This window comes from Pseudorca crassidens, chromosome 14 (assembly GCF_039906515.1).
Source record: "Pseudorca crassidens isolate mPseCra1 chromosome 14, mPseCra1.hap1, whole genome shotgun sequence".
Lineage (NCBI taxonomy): Eukaryota > Metazoa > Chordata > Mammalia > Artiodactyla > Delphinidae > Pseudorca > Pseudorca crassidens.
Window position 1 is genome coordinate 41808792 of NC_090309.1, and position 22318 is coordinate 41831109.

A 22318-nucleotide genomic window follows, 5' to 3' on the forward strand; every position below is an offset into this window, starting at 1 on the left:
AATAGTAGATAGAGCCTGGTTTTTTTCTTTGTTTTGCTCTCTTGGAATCTGCTACCTGGGTGTTCCAATACTGCTTTAACCACCTCTTGGTGTCTCAGCTAAGAATGCCTGTCTCAGTTCCGCCTGGAAATCCACCACAGGTACTTGCTGCTGCTGAGATCGCCTTGGGTACAGGTGGCACTCCTGGTTGTTCAGTGAGGCTGTGCTTCTCCGTTTGACTTGGACTTCTCCCTCTGGTACGTGCTGTTCTGTGGTCCATCTCAGGTGTAAACGGTCCCTCCAGGCCGCTCCATCGCGCCTCTGGCTGCTCTTCAGAACACAATGTTAGGCATCTCGGTGGCCGCCCCACTCTACGCTGCCCTTGCTCAGGTGGCACCAACTAATAGGCTGGCTCTCCCTGCCAATTTTTAAAATGCTATAAAAGACTACAGCATAACCTATATCATGCTGTGTGTAGGAGAAGCATAATTCCCAGCACCCTAAGCAAATCCCTGTGGCAGCTCCTCTCAACACAGGCAGGATTGAAATGGATGTAAACTTGTGATCCAGGACTAGGTGCACATGGGACAGCCAAGCTGAGTTGAAGCCAGCACCAAGACTTCAACCCTCAAGGCGCAGGAATGGCCAAGTGGAAATCAACCACCTCCACCCTCACATTTGCTTTGTCTTTGAAGATCCTCAAGTAGCCATCCCTCCTTAGTCAAGTCCCTCATCCGACTTTAAACTTGTCTCAGCTGTGTTAAAGGGAGGCCCAATGGCCTAGCCCTCCAATGTCACATACGTACCTATTATCAGTGGCCTGCTCATGACAAGGACTTAATCCACTCACACAGGTAGGTGATACCGAAAAACAACAACAACAAAGCAAACTTGGCTAATTAACCAAAAGATTGGATTTCATAGCCGTTTGTTGTTCGCTAACCATGTGGATTTGATTCAGTCTACACATGTGTATCAAGAGGGGATTGGAATAGAAAAATGCTTTTCATATAGTGTTCCCAGGAACACTGGGGTCTCCCAGAGGGAATGCTATGGTTTTATCAGGTTAGGCATCCACATGTCCCCAACCTGACTTCAATCAGACCTGTTCTGTTTTAATCTACATTAGTATCCTGCTTACGCTGAATCAGAAAACAATCCTGTGGGAATTCCCTGGCGGTCCAGTGGTTAGGACTCCGCACTTGTCACTGCCGAGGGCGCGGCTTCAATCCCTGGTCAAGGGATTAGGATCCTGCAAGCTGAGCAGCTTGGCCAGATTAAAAACAAAACGAAACAGAACAAAACAAAGCAACCCCCCCACACACACACACAAACACAATCCTTCTTTAAAAAACAATAGTAATAAAAACAAAACTGCCTTGTAAATCCACATGTTCTCCAATCTATGAGGTATCTGGGGGCAGGCTGGGCCTCACGGAGCCTTTCCGATCATACCAGGTAGGTCTGAGCCTGCCTGGGGTCAGTCTGCATTGGTGAAAGTGCCCACCACAGAAACTGAAAGAAGCCCTCTTCCCCTCGAGGGCCCTCTAGGCCATGAGTTACTGAGGATTCTAATTCATCCAAAGGTTACAGATGAAATAAATTACTTTTCTCTATTGCTTAGACATATCGTAAAAAAGCTCCGGGGTCTTAACAAGTGTAATTCAATTCAATTCAATTCAATTCAATTATATTCTACCCATTAACTTAGTACTGTTACGTGTTGAGGCAGAGATTTGACATTTTGTTGTTGTTGTTTATTTTTGTTACTGTTTTTTTTTTTCCAAACTTACCCCAGAAACTGTAGCTTCTACGTCTCCCTATGTAAGAAAACTTAGGGACTGATGTCCTTTTTTCTTTTACGTATTTCCATTAAATTCTTCCAATCTTTATTTAACACCAACTGAGCATCCATTACCAAACTAGGTGCAAGGAGAAAAAAGTTTAAAAGATACAGTCCTTGTACTGAAGGATTTAGTGCGTATCTGAGAGAAGAAACTTCCACACACAACACCAGCAGGTAACAAAGGAAGAGTGTTAGATTAGCTACAAACACCTGCCACAGGTAAACGCTAAATTTGCTTGGTAGTTTGCAAAGGGTGAGACTGGGGCAAGCTGAAGTTCTCAGAGGTTTGTTACTGTTTGTTGAAGGGCTAAAAGTATTTGTACACAAGCGGAGAAACACCCCTTATGGGAAAGGCGAGAAGTTAGAAGACAAGCCCCAAGGGGCACTAAGAGGACCACCTGCTTTGGAGGGAGATAAAACTATGTCAGGGAGCCTGGTACCCAGCCTCCGCCTTGGTGGAGGTTGCTGGTCAAATAACTTACCTGCTCTGGATCACAACCCAGCATCTTCCAATGGAAGTCAGCTCCTGGTCTCCTACATATCTCGAAGACGCATCTCCCTTTAAACGTACTTAATGCTTGCCACATGTTTAGTGCTCACTACCTGAGAGAGAGGCACACGTTATTATCACCATACTCATGGTTTACCACCTGCCTGCCTCACTTGAACCCGTTACTCATGTCATCCCTCTCCCAGGAGGAGCCTTTTGTCATCTCCCAGAGTTCAGGTATCTGCTCTTTGGAAGATGAATTGACTACATGTTAAATTTTAAAGTGACCACTTCCAAATGCTTGGGGGAACATAAAATGGACAATGGTATTAGGTTTGGATTCCTCAGTAAACATGCTTATTTTTCAGGAGTAGAGTGTGCCTGAGGGTCGGTCAGTGCCTTCTCAAAGGCAGTAAGAAACAGCCCGCTGAGTGACTTAGGGAACACAAGTGCCAAATCCTCGTCCAGAGTAGGGGGTCTTCCCACATGTGAACAATCTTCCACATTTTCCTATGTCTCCCATGATCTCTTTTTCCTAAGCTAGCCATGATAATCTGGGAATAAATTCACATTTTCTAAGGGAGAAATACTGCCAAGCTTGTTAATCTCATGCAGATGTGATGTTACTTTTACTATGTTGTAATATGGCTTCTTAAAAAACAAGTTGGAAGGAGGTGGGGGGAGAAAAGCCCACCAAAAAAAAAACAACAAATATTCGCCAACCCATATGGTCAGTAATTGCAGTTTAATGGTCCTCCTATTACAAACCTAAGAGGCAGCAGTCTGAATTACCAGTAGAGTATTAATAAACAGGAATGAGTTAATAGAGCATAAAGACCTTCTCGTGGAACAGTGGGGGAGTTGAATATTCTTTTCTTCAGTCAGCTGTAAGTAATTACTGCATGGTGTGCTTCTGACTATTACCATAACAGAGCAATTGGACGTGAAGAATGGATAATAGTACGGACATGGAGGTATTTTTAGAACATCAGCAGTGAAGCAGGTAACTGGCCTACTCCAGTAGAACCTTTAAATAAGTTTAGAAGACTTTTTTTTTCCCCCTCTCCTTATGACATTTAGCCAGGATAGAATTTTAAAAAGATCAATCTAATAAATTATTTAAGATAACTTTACAAAGAAGATGCCTGTGATATGTAAATTAGAAGGCAAGAAGGGAGGAAGGAAAAGTCTAAAAAGCCCTGGTGGACGGGAGGCATCTAGCCGACGTTACTGTAACTACATAATCACAGGTTCCTTCCTGCTCCTCTGAGACGACAGCCCGGATGAGAATCTGCTTCACTGGCTCCCACTGGCTGTTCAGGTGAAAGTGAAAATATTCAAATCAGAGCTGTAACTATGATTGCTGGAGTTGTGGGTTTTCTAAAATTGAGTTAGTCATCCTTGGTGATTTAATGATGCATATCATTTATTTTAAAATATTATTACAGGGCACTGACTGAGCGGCGGCACCTTCTTTCCGGGAACTGGCCCTTATTCAATGCGGCGGGGGATATCAGGGGCTGTGGCGGGCTGAGAGGCTGTCTAGCGGCACAACATATGTTCTCAGATGCAAACAGCTTGAGACTTTGATTCAGAAAGGGGTAATTTTGCAAATGCACACAAATATCATTTAAGGGATATTTTGAAAAAAAAATTTTTCAGGGTATAGGTCCTTCCTCCTGCCTTCCGGCTGCATGGGCCGATGCTGATTTTTCACTTTGCAGGTTGGTTAAGCATCATGGAGTGTTTTGGTTCTCAATCAAGAATATTCTTCCCAAGTGGTTCCAAAGTCCTGCGCTTGAAAATAAACGCGTGTCCTCTTTGTCTCCTAGCAGCATGTGTCCCAGCGTACAACAGCAGCTCAGGACAGAGCGAGGCAATGCCTTTGATTGAACAGTCCTATAGGTTTTAACCTGCCACTCGCATGGGCGAGAAGATTCCTTCAGTTTGCTATCTTCTTTGGGCAGTGCTGCCGGCTGAAATCCAACAGGGGTGGTTAGGAGCCAGGACCCAAGTCCTCCTCCTGGCAGGATTCCCGTCCTACCTTGTGGCACAGGAGCTGAACCAAGCATGAGCTGCCTCAGTGCTAATGACCTCCGGGTCCCACCTGAAAAGAAGAGGTGCAGCCATTGGGACAGGTGGCCATGCTTAACTGATCTCTGCCCACTGCTTTGAAGTCCTCTGACAAACAAACATGTGTGAAATAAACACGGTCACATTTATTTCTCCTGAAAAACCACATGATTGTGTCTGAGCTCCACCAGCCAGCATACTCTGATTCATCTAGACGCAGTCCCTTTCTTGATAAAAGATGCTGTGGCGCAAAGTTACAGCTGGGGATTTCACTTGTTTCGCTGGTCGTTCTTAATAGAAGTCAAGGGCACACCTGTAGAGGTGTTGTTGTGACCCAGGGAGAGCAGCCGCTTCTCCATGTGGCTGGGTTTGATTTACTTTTTTTCCCCAAGTGTTTGAAAGGAGAATAGCTTTCTTTTCCTTAAGTCTATACAAAGATAAGGGCAAAAGAAAATCTGGCTAATTAAAGGCCAATTTTTTAATCAAATTTTTCACATAGGACCAAGATTAATGGTCATTTCTAGAAAGTCCTCAAGATCTTATGATCAAGGGCAGTTCAGCGATCAGCACCTCTGTGTTTCTGACAGAGTGACATTTTAAGATACTTATAAGTGACTTTATATGTGAGCGTACTGTTTGTGGTCATGAGTGTGCCCCACTTGAACTTATATCACACCCCAATGAATCATGAACTTCCCAAAGGCATGGGCTGCACCTTTGGGGTTTATACCAAGGGTTGCGTCGTATCCCAAGGACCAGCACAAAGACTTCCCAGGAAAGGATATCATCAACAAAGAGGGCTGTCACTATTTTAGACCTAGAAAACCCTCTGGGGAGCAAAAGAATAAGAAGTTTCTCCCAAGAGTGAGACTAAGGGGGAAAAGAAGGCGCCAACGCCTTTATATCTCCAGTTATCTCTCAGAAGCCCAGGGGGAAAGAAATACCTGGAATTGTTAAGAAGCCAAGTAGTTTCGAGGCCACCATTTTACCTCTTCAGTGTTTCAGCTGGGACCACCCTAGTCAAGAATTCTTAGTATTTTCAGGTGTTCCCTTTGAAACACTCAGGCCAACACTCCAATAAGAACCAATGAAAAGGTAAATTATTTAGATTTGAGTATTCAGCTCAATCTGGATAAAACTTTCCAGACTGGTTGACTTCAGCTGCCCTACTCATGGGTTATCATGACAGCCAAGAGAACTCACAAAAAAACTTTTTTTTTCAACATTTGATAAATAATCCTTTGAAAATGTCCAGTTATATGATAATGCGTATAACAGTGATAATAACTTAGGTCTAAATAATCTCTGCCTACTTCATCAATTTCATCTCCTTACCACCCTTCCAAGGACTTACTTTTAGTTCCTCCATCACCCTGAGCTTATCCCTGCTTCTGGGTCTTCGCACCGTCTGCTGCTTCTGCCTGGAGAGCATTCAGCCTCGGTGTAAATGTCGTCTCCAAGAAACTACTCTGAATAGCTTTTCAGGCATCCTCTAAGTAAAACTCTATTTTCTTCACAGCATTTGTACTAGTTGATATTTGTTTGTCTGTTTGTTTGCATGTGTGCTATTTGAAATGTTCTCAATTCTTGACTCCCTCTCTGCTCTAATGACCATGCCAGGTGACGCGTAACTGTGCATGTTATGTATGCTTAGCTACGTGACTTAAATTGGTTAACTAATGTTGGCAGGTGTGTTGAGAACAGAGCCTTTACATATGCCGTGTGTCTTGCTTGCATCCTGATGCTCCTGCCTTTCCCTATAAGGAAAATACGTCATAAATAAACCGTTTTTGAAGAAGAATGAAGAGACTCTGAGAACAAAACTGAACCTAGTCAGAGGCCTAGAACCAAGTCCCCCGATGACCTGAAGTAGTGCTGCTTCAATCATTAGCAAGAAAGTAAACACTTATTGTTTGAGCCTCTGAGATTTGGGTCATGTTATAAGGCTTGTCATTCATCATTAACGTGCCAATTGCTAGTTGATATAAAAATTATACCAGAAATGGGCTTCTGCTGTCAAAAAACTTTAAAATATGTATCATTTGGTTTGGGATTTTGTGGTAAGTAGAGAGAAAACTATAAAAAACTGTAATAAGAAGCTGGAAAAACAACCACCCATATGCTGTAGTAACAAAATATTTGATAAAACTACTGACTACAATAATCTAGAAGGCAAAAAAAAAAAATGTACTAAGTGTACCTGTAGCATTGGGCTGGGAAGTTTTTGAGGCAGAATGTTCAGAACATGGGTTGGCTGCTATTATCTGAATTTGATAAGTTACTACAAGAAAGAGGTGAGCTTGGGAAAAAAATGGTTTGCAAGCAGGATTGAGGGGAATTGAGAGAACCTCGAGATTCTGGAAATTGTAAGTTTGAATCATTAAATCATTTCTCTCTATGTAAAGATGTGGTCATCAGAACATTGCCGTAAAGTAAAGACAAAGTCAAGAAAGTGGTTTGTCACACCCTTTTTTAGGACCCCTGAAGAGATTCAGGAAACAATTTATGACTCACAGATGACTAACACATGCAAAGTACCTGCACTTATATCTAGAAAGAAGCATGTCTCCAAAACAACTGTGGGTAAGGCATTTGGCACATGTAGTTGACTGGAATCATACATAGCAAATCCATAAAGTTTTTGAGAAAGCTGTATTGGAAAAATTTCCACAGCCTGGATTTAAAAAGACTATGTTTGAGATATATAAAGATCTCTGGCTCCCAAAATCTTACAGGTGGGAAGCAGGCTGAGAAATCAGCCCAGCTGCCCAAGAAGGGCATATTCCCCAGTATTCATCAGAAAAGCCAAAGTTGAGAAAGGAAGGCGATCTGAGAGCAGAGTGCAGACCCACGTATAACAGTATCTCGGTGATAAACTCCCAGGTGCAGAACCAGGGCCTAACCAAAGTATATAACAGCCTCTTTGTAGGGGAACCTGGCAGAATTTCGAACTTGCTATAGACCAGTGACTTCTCTGTTTCTTTAGTTTTTTCCTTGTTGGATATAACTGTTTTAATTGGTTTATCCTGTCCCTATTCCAGAATTGTATGTTAAATGTATGGGGGGTGGCTAACATGTAATTCAGTTCATAGATGTCCAGATCAAGAGCAGTTCCATCTATACCTGACACGAATCATTTGAGCCTGATGCCGTAACTGAGTGAGATTTTGTGGGTTTCTTGGGATGGCAATAAGTATGTCCATATGCAGAAGGATCCTGAACAATTGCGACCATGAGGGTAGATTGAATTATTTTCAATTCTTTATTTATTTCCTATTATAAAATTATACATTTACACTTTTTCCCATAAAATTTGCAGCTCTTCTCACCTATGCATGAAAATTTCTTCTCTGGTCCATTCATGTTGGGCTTGGTATGTGAATTGTCTTGGTTAATGAAATACTACTAAATGTGACTGAAGCAGAGTTGTAGACTTGCTGGCATGCTCTGGCTTGTTCTCTTGCACGCCTGCCATTCCCCACGAGAAGAACATGCCCCAGGTAGCTGCTGGTCCAGGGAGAAACCAGATAGGCAAGGGGGAAAGATCTGATACCAGCTGACAGTTTTGAGTGAAGATAAACTGAACCATGCTAAGGTCAGTCACCTTCCAGCTGACTCACAGAACTGCTAATAAAAAAATAATGTTTGGTACTTCAATTTAGAGATTTTAGAGTTGTTTGTTTCAAAGCATTACTGTAGGATAAATGCTGACTGATTACATGTTTGTTTATTATCTGCCCTCATGGAAATGTAAGCTCTATGAAAACAGAAACTTTTTCTATCTTGTTCACATATGTATTTCAGTGGACAGAAACATTCTAGGCACATACACATTGCACAACACATATTTTTAACTGAATAAATTAAAAACATATAGTTAGAAATTACCAATTCAACATGAGCTATCTACTAGAGCGCTATTTGGATATACCATTTACGGAAAACTTAAGGTTAAATTCACAGTGGGCAAAGAATGGAATACCTATAGGAAAAAGAAGCCATTTGAGTTCTTCAGAAGAAAAATTTAAAGATCTCCTTGAGTGGTATTGTGGACGGCTGATAGAGGGACAGCTGTGATGACTGGAATAGTTTATTTGGTTGAGAGAAAAAGAGTTACTAGGAGACAATGTCACAGTTGTCTTTATATCTGTCGCTCCTGCACAAAGTGGGTTCTCAATACATGTAAGTTCAAATGTATTGACTTTCAGAACTCATAGATGATATATACCCTACTTTGCCTTTAGTTACAAAAGATATCTACATGATAGCAAATAATGCAGCCTCTACTTACTTCTTCGCTCTGCTGAAAACTCTCTAACTTGGGAGGAGCTTGGTTGTGCCTTTGGGATCAGCCTTGGAGAACATGGTACTCTTCTCTTTCCACAGATAAGCAAACAAACAAACAAAAAAACCCAAAACAGGAGCTTCACAGATATTCTTAACAGAACTTGTCTTTTAGCCTTCTATATTCTCCAAATCAACCCATTTTACTTTCTTATTCTTCCTTAGTAACCCTGTCCTTTAACCCAAACATCCCACCCTTAATTTAAGGCAGTACTTCCACTGAACAGTTTATTTCCATCCCAGCCCCTAGTATTTACTATATATTGTGCTGAAATCCTGGAGGTGAAACATTTGAGTAAGACATAGTTCTTGCTACCAAGGTGTCTATTGGAAAAGAAAGGCAAATAATCTGAGTATGTTGCTTTAAAGTAAGTGCTACAGTTGAACAATACATCATGAGAATACAAAAGTAGGACATCTAAGTGATACTGAGGGACCAACAAAGCATGGAATTTGAAATGGAAGTAGGAGGTAAAGAATGAGGATAATGATGTGAGAGAAATTTCCCCAAACATGCTTTTGTTTATGCTTACATCCAATATAAGAAAATAATATCAGTATATCCCTGAAAGAAAACTACTGAAGGGTGACCAGATATGTACTCTTAGAAAAGGGAAAAAGGATTTCATAGTCCTCAAAGACTCTCAGAGTATGGCATATACACCTTACCACAATCTCAAGAAAAGTGATGAAATGGCAAGAAAACACAAAACAGCAATTATTCTGGGAAAAAGAAAAGCAGAATCTACTGACTGAAGCAGTTTGTCCACTTGTTAAAAGTGCTTTGTTTTTTTCATAGGCACTTGGAGTCAGTAGAGAGAAATTAAAAAGCAAATGAAGAAAGTTTAGATTGTAAAAACAAGACCAAATTCTATAATAAAGGAGAAAACAGGATGGAATTTGGTCTGACATAGCAAGGGTGTGAAGGGACAAAGGATCATCAGAGTCTGGAACACTTTATAGAAACTAAAAAAAGAAAATAAAATCTTGTGGGTTGATTCATTGGACAAGATAAGGTGTCCTGAGGCCAAGGCGTTCAAAAGTTTATGTGGTCGATTCTAAAGTTTTCTTAGTAGATGTCATTTTTGAAGATAGCTGGAAAACTTTTGGTTAATTATATTTGTGAAGTAAATGTATATCCCCCAAAGTGCTTGTTTTATGTCTGCTTTCTATTTTTTAATCTCTCATATCTGTCAGGACTAAATGGTGCCAATGACAGTACAAGTTAGTCTTTGAATATTTATCTTCCCTTCTCTCTTTATCACTCCACTCCAGCTGATCTTCCCACCATCCTGAAGGGATATGCAGAGTTGGTGTTCTAATAGCAAATCTTATTCTAATATTTCCTGAAAAGAACTTGCTTCTCAGGTATGTATACGTCTTTTTGGAGGAAGACAATTTTAGTAAGAGAGCATGCAATCTCCTAGACAACTTTTCTTTCAAGGGACACATTAATAGGAACTCTGCCGCACTTCTTTATTAACTGAGATACAAATCATGGAAAACCATAGATAATTCCCTCCCAACCACAAATTCTAATATGAAAACTATAAATAATTGTATGATTCTTTTGACAGAAACTGAAGGCAAATCAAAGAATGTTGCAAATAGGCAGATGCCATAATTACATTCTCTTCTTTTAAATGTTTTTATGATCGTCAACACGTCGTAATTGTTATTTTTCGTTGTCTTCCTTTATATATTTTTGTCAATGGTGCAAAGAAATAAAATATCACTGAAAATACATATAGAGGAAAAATTCTTTGAAAAGAATGTGCCTAGTTGAAAATAGCTTATACTTTTGATCTTCATAACAAATTGGGTAGGGTAGGGTAGGGGCGGGAGGTAGCCAGTCAGAGCAGATAAGAGGATGGTTTTTTAGTCATGGATGCCTGGGTAGAATCTGACTCATTAGCTATAGGATCTAGTGCAAGTCAGTTAACATCTCTCAGGCTCAGTTTCCATCATTCGTAAAACAGGTATAACAAACCTACCTCACAGGCTTGTTGTGGGGATTAAATGAGGGAAAATAAAGGCCTTGGTACCTAGGACTAAACAAATAAGTCTGTAATACCAGGTAGAATTAGTATTGCAAAAGTGTTACTTTTTTTCCCCACTTGACACGTGAGAATCCTGAGAGAGAGAGAGATATTTAACAGACATAGGTGTCCATACAAGGAAGGTAGGGGACCATGATGCTGACCACACTGAAGGAAAACCTTCTCTTTGAGCTTTTAATATTCAGAGGCAACTGTCCATGTTTAGCGCTTATAACCAGAAAAAAAAATCCATTAGAAAACTATGTACTGATGTCATTTTAAACTTAATTATGGAATATCTTTTAAACAAATGTGCCAATCTAGTTACAAACTTTCAAAAATACAGTGAGTCATAGTCAGAGCGTTGGCAGAGCCCTGAAAGGTCAGACTCAATCTACAGGGTAGCTCACTATAGTTTCTCCCCCGCTGGCTGGCCAACTCTTACCTAATGACATAATTAAATGGCTATAAAGTTCCATAACTCTTGCCCCTTTAATTAACTGGAGGAAAACCTCTTATCTTCCCAACGTTGAAGATACTCCTCTTTCACTTTGCATAAGTTTCAAAAGGCTAATATTCAAACTCCGTAACAATTGCAAATAGCGCTTCTTATTTTAAAAAATAAATATGTAAGAATTTGAGCATAAGTGCAAACTTTCAACCAACTATATAAATCACCAGCTAAAACTGGTTCTGTATATCTTGTTGTTGGTTTTCACCAAACATCGTTCTAGATAATAAATATAAACTTAGCAGAAGTCCAAATCCCTGCATCAAATAATTCCTTTGAAAACTCTTTTGGACTCAAGGAGTTTGGCACCAAAACCCTTCCACAGAGGCTCAAGGTCTTTACAAAGAAAAAGTGTGAGCTTGGGACCAGACACAGAATACACGCTGTAAATTTTACAAAAGTTTCTTGAAATCACTTCCATTGTGCCTTTGACCTTCCATTAACTTAACAGTTCTAATTCAAGCAGAAGTTGAAATTATCTCTACTAGATGTATAATAAGGGGATGACCACATAAAAGAAACCCAGTGGAGCCACCTAGCTAGAAAGAGGAAGGAAGAGAATTTATATTCTATAAACTATTATTACTTCCCATGTGACAAAGGCAAGACCCAGAAATTTCTTTATGTTCCCCAAGAAAGTACTCAGGAGGGGCTGAGTTGGGCAGAGTGGGCTTAGCACGGGGGACTGCGATAAAAGTTAGGGTACCTCCTCAGCTGACACTCTGGGCGGACTTTCCAGGACAGGGGCTGGACATTATGTGGCAGAGACTCAAAAAGCATCAGCAAAAACTGAGACAAGTCAGAGGCATCTAGGGGTTTCTGAAGTACTGGCCACATAATAGGAGAGCAGGTCCCAGGCCAAACCTGATGTTGACACCTGCAGGGCAAAGAGCATCCCGTCCCAGGAGAGATCTTGCCACAGAGACCTGCAGGGCCAGACACAGGACAAGGACCCAAGCACCCCTCCCCTCTGCTTCCATGGAGACAGAGCAGGCCCCTCAGCAGGGACATGTCTTAGGGTTGGGAAGGTTGTGCACAGATGTGAGGTCCATCTGTGCACAGATGTGAGGCATCACCCTCACCTGGAGAACCATGTGCCCTGGTGCAGGCCACACTGATCTGGAGGAAGGGAGCTTTCTGACATTGGTCATCTCAGAGGAGTGGCCTCTTTTTACAATTCATTCTAAGTTTAAGTCTGTGTTAGCTATAGCCTTGTCTCTCAGACACCAGGACATCATCTTGAGGAAGAGAAAAGTGAGGCTGCAGGGGGCACTCTGAAAGAGTGAGCATTTTCCTAAAGGGACTAAGTCTTTCAATGAAGACTCTATAAGCCATCGTAACCTGGACTAGTCTGAATGTTAAAATGAAAGAAGACTTACAAACCGGAAGTGACTGAAGTATTGCTAATGGATAGTAAGTTGTTTTTACCATTCAATGAAGTGGAATTACATGGGCCAGATGAGAGTTTCTAGAAATTAAAGGGCAGCATTTATTTTCTGCATATTTGAGCGTAGCATAAAGAAATTTCTAGCTCCACTGTGTGTGTGTATGTGTGCCTGTGTGTGTATGTGTAACATAAGGCTCGAGGACTGTATTCTAAACATAATCACGGTTTTCTTCTGCATAATGATATTACAGATGTTTATATTTTTGATTTTTCACTTTTCACTGCGAGAGGAGCAATTTCTCTGCAAGGAACATGTATTAGCTGTTTAAAATCAAAGATGGATAAAGGCTATTTTTAAATCATTTGTTTATATCTGCTAGTTGTTTTTGCCTAAACCCCATCTGTTTTTAAAATCACGTGAAGTATTTGGTCAGTCAGTCCTGTTTCTGTATATGTATAATATGCATACAAGTTTTTATTTTATATAATTTTTTAAACTCATAACTCCTTTCTAACTTTAACTTTGCTCTATCTTAATCTCTTTATTTCAAAGATCATGTTGCATCTCCTTTTTTCTCTTAAAGTTTCAAAATGGCCTTTGGCCAAATGCAATAAAATTTTGCCCTGACCTGACATAAAGCATGGAGTATGTATATGAAAGCACTTTGAAAACTTTAAAGGACTTTAAAAAGGCATGGTGAATTGGTAGGGCAAGGAGGGGGAGAAGGGGCACTGGGAGGAAACACAAGAGGAGGAACTAGGTTGTATCTTCACATACATAAATTTCAAAGGTCCTTCCTGTATGAATTTGCAAACAGAAGCAAATGGAGTCACTGCCTGGCATTCTTGAATGCTCACAATTTTATAACGTTAACCCATGCGTGTGGCAACATAGTACACCCCTTCAGGTTGACATTTTTCTGCATCCTTTGCTGCTGCTAAGAGTAAGGGACTGCCTTCCATAGAGTTACAAGTACCTGGGAGCTACTGGTCTGCTTGGTGGGAACCCCGAGGCTACCTCCTGTACCTATATTGTTAAGAGCTGTCCTAGAAGTGAGTCCTAATTGGGAAAACTCCTTTAAATCTGGAAACTATCTCTAGTGTTTAGGTTTTTTTGTTTGTTTGTTTGATAAGGAGGACCCAGAGATCCCAGAAGAAGGAGAAATTCTAAGAATGCGTTCCCAATTTGGATTGACTTAGAAGATTAAAAGATATATAATTTGATGGCAAAGGGTCCATCTTCCGTTTCCAGGCTCCCCAGTGTCAGCCTATGGCAGAATAAGTAGGTTTTAATGGTGAAGAGCCTATAACGTGGAGTCAGAGGGATTCAGATTCAGATTCCAGGTCTACCACTTGTTAGTTATATGACCTTCACCTCTCTTTGGCTTAAATTCCTCATTGTAAATGGGGATTATAATAGAACTTATTTCATAGGGTTCTTGAGAGATTTAAATGCATCAGTATATGTGAAGTGTGTACAACAGCATCTGGTCCTCACTAAGTGCCCCATAAATACTAACTGTTATTATTAAGAAGGAATCCTCAAGTGTATTCAGACCACCACCAGCCTCTGAGGTTCACATCTGTCCCCCCAAAGAAGATAACCCTGAGAGGGCCTGGAAACTCTGAGAAGGGAATACTTCTAATAGCTTTGCGGAGTTGAAGCATGTGTGATGCCTACCAGGCCTTCTGGATTTGCTTTGGCAGAAGTAGGGTTGGGGGTGTGCTGCGTTAACCACACTTTCTGGATCAGTAGGCTTTGGGATGACCCCATGCTCTGGGATGTGGTTCTGAAACACACCCATCTGGAACAGGATTCAATGGTCTTGTGCCTTCTAACAAACAAGCACAGGAAATGTCTTAACATGGGAAACAATATTGAGTTCATGGATTTCCCATTCTCTCGCCAGCCTTTCTGAGGACTAATGGTTCTCAAGCAGGCATTGAAATGAATCCTATTAGACCACATAGAAAACCTAGGAAATGTGAGGCACAAAAGTGTGCTTTTACCTGGAGAGTCCTTCTCTTGTCTCCCTTTTTTGACCAAAGGAGAAATTACAGCTAAGAAGGAAGCAGAAGAATCCCTGAGTAGATGCAAACATTTCTTAAAAACAAGAGCATTACTTCTCGGGTGCCTTCAACATATCCTGGAAGGGCAACTTTTGCAAGATTCCTGGCTTTTATGGGGTTCAGCCAGATCCTTAGCAGGCTTAGGTAAGTTAATATGCAATCAAATTGTTAATAAACACATACATTTTTTTCTAGATGGTATTAAAAATTGATCAGCTGGCCTAATACCACACCTCGCACCTCTGCTCAGAGCAGAGTGCATCTCATGAATACACACTTCAGAAAAATGTTAGAGTTAGTCCTAAGCCACTCCTGCTCTGTTTTAATTCATTCATCAGACACGTAGTTCTGGTTATTTTTCCCTCTCTCCGTTCTCTTCTGTCCCCACATCTTCCATTCCCTGCTTCATCTCCCATGATGGCCACTTATTAAATATATATATACTTTAATAGACCCATAGAAATTACAATCAGATTTATTTTGGGCAGCACAGATCAGCCTGGATTTCCAGGGTACAGCTCAGTCCTCCACCACACACACATTTCCTCCCACTCCAGTGACTGCATTTCATGTTCCATCCATCCAGTTAAGGAAAACAGAGGCTAATTTAGGAGACTCTTTATGCCTGTACATATTCAGTCAGAGGGGTCACTGTTGATTGATGCAAGACACACTGTCCTCCAAGAGCTCGCCAGGTCCCTGCTGGTCCAGAGACGAGCAACCAACAGTAACTCACCCTTAGTGCCTGTGCATTTCTGTGCCTCCAGCTACAAACAGTCAATAAACACCAGAGGCAACTTATGTTGCCTTAGATCACTAATAAATGCCTCACACCACCCCTCAGAGCCCTTTCACAAAAATGTATTTCTCTACAGACAGATGTCAAGCTCTAGCAGCCAATCACTACAGAAACGCCTCAAAGGCTTGAAGGAGGAGACAGGGAGGGAGAAGAGGTCCTCTCCAAAGACAAGAGTTGTGTACTTCCCCCCAATAAAAATTGCTCCCTTTTGTTGAGTGCTTCCTCTGAGCCAGGTACTGGGGTGAGGCTTAATCTGCATTATCTCATTCATTCCCCACAATTCTGGGACTCAAAACTCTAGCCCAACTTACAGATGAGGATACAGAGGCTCACAGAGCTTACGAAGCTTCTACTTTCAGCTTCTCCGCTCCCCACACAAATAGGCTTGTGGATGTGTGTTACAAAAGCAGCTGGGAAACTCCCTGGATGACAGGCAATTCAAGTTGCTGTCTGGACCTCAGAACACTGCCACTCCTTCCCTAAAGATGGAAGAAGGTTCCGTGGTTTGGTTACTCCACAGGCTTCCAGTAACACGCCCCACTGTATTCTGCCCATGATCTACACATCGTCAATACCTCCAGGGCCCTCTACTTCATTTTAAAGGTGAGTGCTGAAAATTCTGACAAGTTTCTTCTGGAACTACAACGCACTGGGTGCTCACTCTTTCTATGCTACTGCGGTAAGTTCTGCCAAGGTTATTAAGGGAGTGAAGTGTCACCTTAGAAAGAAAAAAGAAAAAGAAAAGAATGGCATGGTCACAGTCTTCCACAATTATTTCCAATCATGCAACGCTCAACAAAGCCAGCCCCTGCCAGTCCCTGGGTTAAATGCTAGGGATAATGAGAACAGATATGCCTGGACCATAGATTTTATCACTGCTTTTCCTTCTTCCTCTGCTCTACCTCTATTTCCTAAGGAGTCTCATTATCTCTCTTTATATGCACAAGTCTTAGAATTTTGTGGCAGAATGAAGCAACTGCATCGACCAAAAATCTATTTGGCTACCGACTACAGAAAAGCTAGTATCTCCACATCCTGAAAAGATCATATAGCTGGACACTGGTTATGGTCTGATAGGTTAGAGCTGTCAGTTTCCCACTTCATCATGCTTCTCTCTTGCAAGAACTGAACCACAGACTATCAGGAACTTTTGACTTTTTCTCTACCCTCCTTGGAAACTCACAACACATGAACATTAAATACCCAAGATGATTGCTTATCTGTAGTATCTGCTGCATGAAGGACCCTGGGGATGCTGCCTTCCATCACCTCTTACTGAGCTGCTGCTCTGCAGTGTTTCTGCAAAGTGAGGGAACAGACACGAGCTGTCTCCTCCTTTGCAAGAGCGCAGAAGAAACTGTGGGGATGGTAGATCCAGGCTTGAATTTGGGGATAATGATCACCACCCTTTTCTCTTCTAGAAAAAAATGACCTAATATGTTGAAGCTAATAATAACATGAATGATAGTAATATCTTATATTTCTATAGGGTTTCCCTATTTTTCAAGCACGTTCACATCTATGGTTTCATTGGCTCCACACACCAAGCTGTGCTGGTATAAACATTGTGATATGACTTCCCTGGTGGCGCAGTGGTTAAGAATCCGCCTGCCAATGGAGGGGACACGGGTTCGAGCCCTGGTCCGGGAAGATCCCGCATGCCGCGGAGCAACTAAGCCCGTGCGCCAAAATTACCGAGCCTGCGCTCTAGAGCCCGCGAGCCACAACTACCGAGTGCGCGTGCCACAACTACTGCAGCCCGTGTGCCTAGAGCCCGTGCTCCGCAACAAGAGAAGCCACCGCAATGAGAGGTCTGCGCACTGCAACGAAGAGTAACCCCTGCTCGATGCAACTAGAGAAATCCCACACGCAGCAACAAAGACCCAACGCAGCCCCAAATTAATTAATTAATTAACAAAAACATTGTGATATTTTTCTCAATGATAACACATCTCTGTATTTCATTTGATCACCACAATCAGAGAGGGAAATATTGCTGTCCCTGGTTTAATCAAGGAAGAGACTGAGGGTTTGAGAGAATCATTTTCTCAGGTTTTACAGCTACAATTTAAACCCAGGTGATTCTTTGCAAAGTCCAGTGTTTATTCCTCTCCAATAATCTTCATTTGATACAGGGGGAGACGTGGAAGAAATAAATCACCTGTGCCGCATAAGCCACCCGTCTCACCTCGAGGACAGAAGTCACAGTGTAGGTATGAGGCCACGGCCAATGAAACCTTGCCCAGAGCCTTTGTATGGACTGCAAATCCAGTCCACTTCCAAAAAGCTAGGCTCTTAGAGAGGGATTCTGTTGACACTTTCTCTGCGGGTTTTGTTATGCTTGTTTTTGTTGGCCCAGGGAGCCATCAGCCAGGGATGTGGCAGGACGACTGAGCCAAGGGGCGGTCTGTTCACACCCAAGGGACAGGGGTGTTTCACTAAGTTGCTGCTGCTTGAAAGGGCTGGAGCTGCACAGTCCTGCTCTCTCCCTTTTTTGTTATTCCTGAGATAATAAATAAACACTCACTCTGTTGTGTCCAAAAGACTCTTTTCAGGAGACCTGCTCTTGCTGGAAGTCTCCAGAGCCTCTTCACCTGATTACAGTCAGATGTTGGGCATTTCAAATTAAATTAGAACAAATAGCAAAAATGAAAGGAGAGTGGGAAGAAGGAGAAACAAACCAGCAACAATGGCATTCATTTAAAGTAGCCAATGAGAAACATGGCACCTGAAAAACTCAGCTGACACTGGCAGAGACTGATGTCTGTTCTCTTGTCTCAGGCTAAAAAGATCCATAAGTGAGAAATTGTAGGGATGACAACTCCAGGTCCATTTTGTCTAGACTATTCTGAGGCAGAGATGGCCAGGATAAACAGGAAGATGTTTTAAACCTAGACCTGAATTTTTATGGCTCTGGAACTGTGATATGATCTCTTTTTGTGAAATGATGGCATAGGCGAGATATGAGGTAGAGATCTTGGAAGGGGGTGAAAATATTTGTCCTGTTGTGACATTTTTCTTCTACCAAGTCCTGCCAAGGATGAAGTGTCAGCTGAGCTCAAAATTCTGCTCAAGATGTGCCTAGAGAGACCCACTGGAGTGTAGATGGATGGGAAGGCAGGAGATGGATTCTTGTAATACGTGGTTTCAATATGCTCCAGTGTCAGTAAGATACTTTAAAATTAAGTGGAAGGATTCATGGACCAAGATGACAGTATGTCCATCGCAGAGTGATTTCAACGAGAATTCTTACTGTTCCATTAAAAACAACTTGAAATCAACCAGCCCAATGCTATCACTTATTTCCCCTGCACTAAATATCACTGGATCCTAGAATAGCATTAAGATACGTGATAAGATAATCTAGCTTCACCATCCAGATGCTGAAAGGATGTTTATATTTAATGTGCTTTTTCAATCCTATTCGCCAAAGTACAGTAAAATATATTGTCTTATTACAGTACCCTCATCACAAAGAAACAATGAGCCCACAGAAACATAATTCGTATTATATTGTCTGTCAGTAGGGACGGCTCTTCCACAAACTCAAACCCAATTTGGATAAAATAAGCTATTTGGTGCTAGAGAGTTATCCTGTGCCCAAAGTAGTTGCATTCATATTAAAAGCCATTATTAACTAGGCAAAGAGATCAAGAGAGCACAACAGATGATTACCTTATAAAAGACATTCTTGCACAGAGCGTTACAAACACAGTTTGGTCCCGTGGCTGTCCCCTGATGTCATTCTTCCTCTTAATTTCTACTGGCCTCGCATAAGTAAAACTTTCAAGTCTCAAAAGGAGCTGGTGCTATGAGTATTTTCTCCAAAATGTGACGATCCCCTTATGAAAAAACAAAACATAAGAATACAGGAATGATCAGTAAAAATGTCTCTTAAGGCCATTATTTTTAGCTGAGTGTTGTTGTGACTGTTTCCATGGCTAAACCATGAACATGTTTTCTGCACAAGCCCGGTCAGCTAGTGGCCTTAATTAACTTTCAAATGGAGAACGCTGCGGTTTACCACTTATTAAATAGCCACCATACCAAGTTACAGTCTAAAGCTTCCACACCTCACTTAGTCAAGACACCTCGAAAAACCCACAGTGCTGAATAACGGGTGATTTAAAAATAGGTACCACGTGTAATTATCAGACTGAACACACAGGCTGTGAGGGAAGTTTCTGAAAAGCCCGGGCAGCTCTCATATCCAGATCAAATGATTTAATTTGTAAATCGAGGCAACAGGGTACGTCATTCAGAGAGAATAGAATAAACTGTTGTTATTCATTCAAAGGAATTCAACAAATACTTAAGTGCCTGCTTTGTGTTCCAGATACTGAGTATTTTTCCAGATTTCTCAAGGTGAGGAATTGCAGGACATGGTAAATAGAGGAATATGGTGAGGAAGAGGATCGTAGTTTTAAACAGTATGCCCCCTAGAGAAGGAAGAACGAGCCTGAATACCACATGCAAGTAGCCTAACCACGCTCATTTCACCAGGCATTTTATTCATGAGGGAGATGATGCAGTTTGAGATTCAATCGAGACAGAATTAGTTTTTGTGATTAGCTAGGTTGAGTGGTTAAGGTATAGTAATCATAATGATATCATTATTTTTTTCTCTCCTCTCTCACACGATACTCAGACACACACATACACACACCCCTTTTGCCTATATCTCTTTGTATTTGGCTTGTGACTCTTCACATGCTAGAGTTATCTGTGTTTCAACTTGTGTACACGCTCAGGAAAAAAAAAAAAAAGTGAATTCACCTCCCATTGAAATTCCACTGTGTATAAAATAGTCTTGGAATTTGAAGGAAGAAAGAAACCCTTCTGCTACAAAGAGAACATGTGAAAAGGCCAAGAGAGAGAATAAATGAAAAAATATATAAAAATGCAAATGTTCCTAAACTTCAACTTTGGATGGACTGAAGCATAAGTGAGAACTTCAACAAAGCAATAGAAAAAGATGACAGCTCAGAGTTTCAGAAATTTAAGACAGCAGCAGGATTAGACACTTTGGGTTGTCTTCGCACACATTTCTTATGGGAGTTAATTCCATTTGACATGCAAGACCAAAGCAAGATTACAGAGGCATAGCCCCATGGCGAGGTGTATGCTGCAGCTAAAAGCTGGGATTTGAATAATTGTGCAGGCTTACTCCAAGAATCAGGCGAGAACAGAATGAACGGATTATTACAAGGAACTTTGTACATTTTTAACTGCTGGACTTAATAAAATACCCTCTATGTGAGAGTAATGTTATGGTCGTCTGCACTCACTCTAGCTGAAGTTTGTGGTAGGATCCATCAAAAATGAGGAAAAACAGAAGCTGTTTTAAAAAAAGAGAGAAAGAAAGAAAGAATTTTGTAATGAATGACTGGGGTGGGTCATGCCCGTATGATTTACAGAGGAACAGAAAACTTGGAAAACTTGAGATCAACACATTCAAACCTCCCCCCCCCCGCCCCCCCAGAGGTACAGGGAATTCATTTCCTGTGCAAAGAAGTTTGAGGAAAGTGAAGAGTAGAGTTCAGGGAAAGTGGGCCACAAAAAGGTAGATTTTTATTTTACTATTTCAGCTCATTAGGGAGGTCATTTGTTACTGAGAAAACTTACTAACCCACACATCATTATATATATATATATATATATATATATATATATATATGTATAAATGTGACCTCTTCCCTTGGAATCTGTGGAAGCACTTGTCTGTAAAAGGCAGAAAGAGTAACAGTTCTAAGGACTTCTCACTGCTTAATTAACTGTCCAGTGAGAATTATTAAAGATTTTTATATAATTCTTATTTAGCACTCATTAAAGTGAAGAATACAAATGCTGGACAATGCAAGGTTCAGGGAAGCTTTAAGAAAGAAAAGTTTGTGTTGCAATAGCTGAGAATTATGACAAGCTGCCTATTAACGGTAGCCAGGTAGACCTCTGATTTCAAAAGTCACTGATTCAGATCTAAAATGATTTGATTTGATTTTCTCCCTTAAAATGTTCTTCATCTCCCCTCTTCCAGAGGGCCCATTTCTGATCCTCCCGCAGGCCTCACCAGCCTAGTCATGACACCCCAGAGGAGGAAACTGCTCTGGGACCAAGGCCCTGGGGCGGTGCGCCCTCTGCTGGGAAACACGCTTGGAAAAATCCCCCCAAGAGCCTGCCCCCAGGAAGCCAAAAGGGATACACATTGTCAACTGTGAAAACCTCTACTGTGAGCGGCGTCTCTCTCTCATAGCTGTGAGTGGAGATTAGAGGAGGGACAGGAGAGGATGCCAGGGCTTCATTATACCAGAACTCAAATGCACCTCTCCTCACAAAACATGTCTGTCAACTTCAGCCTGCCATGCAAAATGGCAACAGGAATGATGAACACATTACAAATTTGTAGAGCCTAAAATTAAACTCCACCTCATTTATTTCATAGTTCAGCCGGCTGGGGATGGCTGACATTAGAGGCACACATCTTTCCTGATAAGCTCTGTGGTTTCCTCCTTAGAGAAGGGATTTTTGTGCTCTGTATGGACGCACTCACTCTTCTTGAAACCCCATTTCTGCTTTGGTGGAACTAGAAAGAGGAGGCATGTTGCAGTGCTCTCCTGAAGACAGCTGAGAATCGCAGCCCTGGGAGGGAAGCAAATGGATGTGCTACCAAAGGAGGACGAAGAGCTAGCTTTTCCCTCCTTGCCTCTGTGCGTCGTTTAGATCTTTGATACTGGAAGGGTGGTTCACAGACCAGAAGCTCCAGCATCACCTGGGAGTTCGTTA

The 22318-nt window shown here is 41.5% G+C and overlaps 1 protein-coding gene and 2 long non-coding RNA genes across 5 annotated transcripts in view; 1 reads left to right on the plus strand and 2 right to left on the minus strand.

The window, feature by feature from the left end:
- Nucleotides 1-22318, plus strand: part of LOC137205656 (uncharacterized) — a 734230-nt gene that overhangs the window by 672842 nt on the left and 39070 nt on the right. The gene's annotated exons all lie outside the window — the stretch shown is intronic.
- Nucleotides 20-1470, minus strand: LOC137205752 (SNRPN upstream reading frame protein-like). The gene is made up of 2 exons (XM_067703938.1): nt 1435-1470; nt 20-309 (listed from the first exon to the last, which is right to left on the minus strand). The coding sequence occupies exons 1-2, from the start codon at nt 1468-1470 to the stop codon at nt 76-78; spliced, it is 270 nt and encodes an 89-aa protein (XP_067560039.1). The 3' UTR covers nt 20-75.
- LOC137205657 (uncharacterized) overlaps nt 1775-22318 on the minus strand; it is a 587325-nt gene continuing 566781 nt past the window's right edge. For all 3 annotated transcript variants that reach the window (XR_010934242.1, XR_010934241.1, XR_010934240.1), the window contains 5 exons: nt 19214-19380; nt 8680-8764; nt 4360-4422; nt 2308-2428; nt 1775-1901 (listed from right to left, as the gene is read on the minus strand). This is a non-coding gene — a long non-coding RNA (uncharacterized lncRNA). The remainder of the gene's footprint in view (nt 1902-2307; nt 2429-4359; nt 4423-8679; nt 8765-19213; nt 19381-22318) is intronic.

Bases quoted from the DNA above. Each gene is read 5' to 3' on its own strand.
- LOC137205752 (XM_067703938.1), bottom strand. From the start codon at position 1,470: ATGCAGACTGACCCCAGGCAGGCTCAGACCTACCTG. The intron at 310-1,434 runs GTATGATCGGAA...TGTGTTCTGAAG, and splicing joins GGCAGGCTCAGACCTACCTG to AGCAGCCAGAGGCGCGATGG.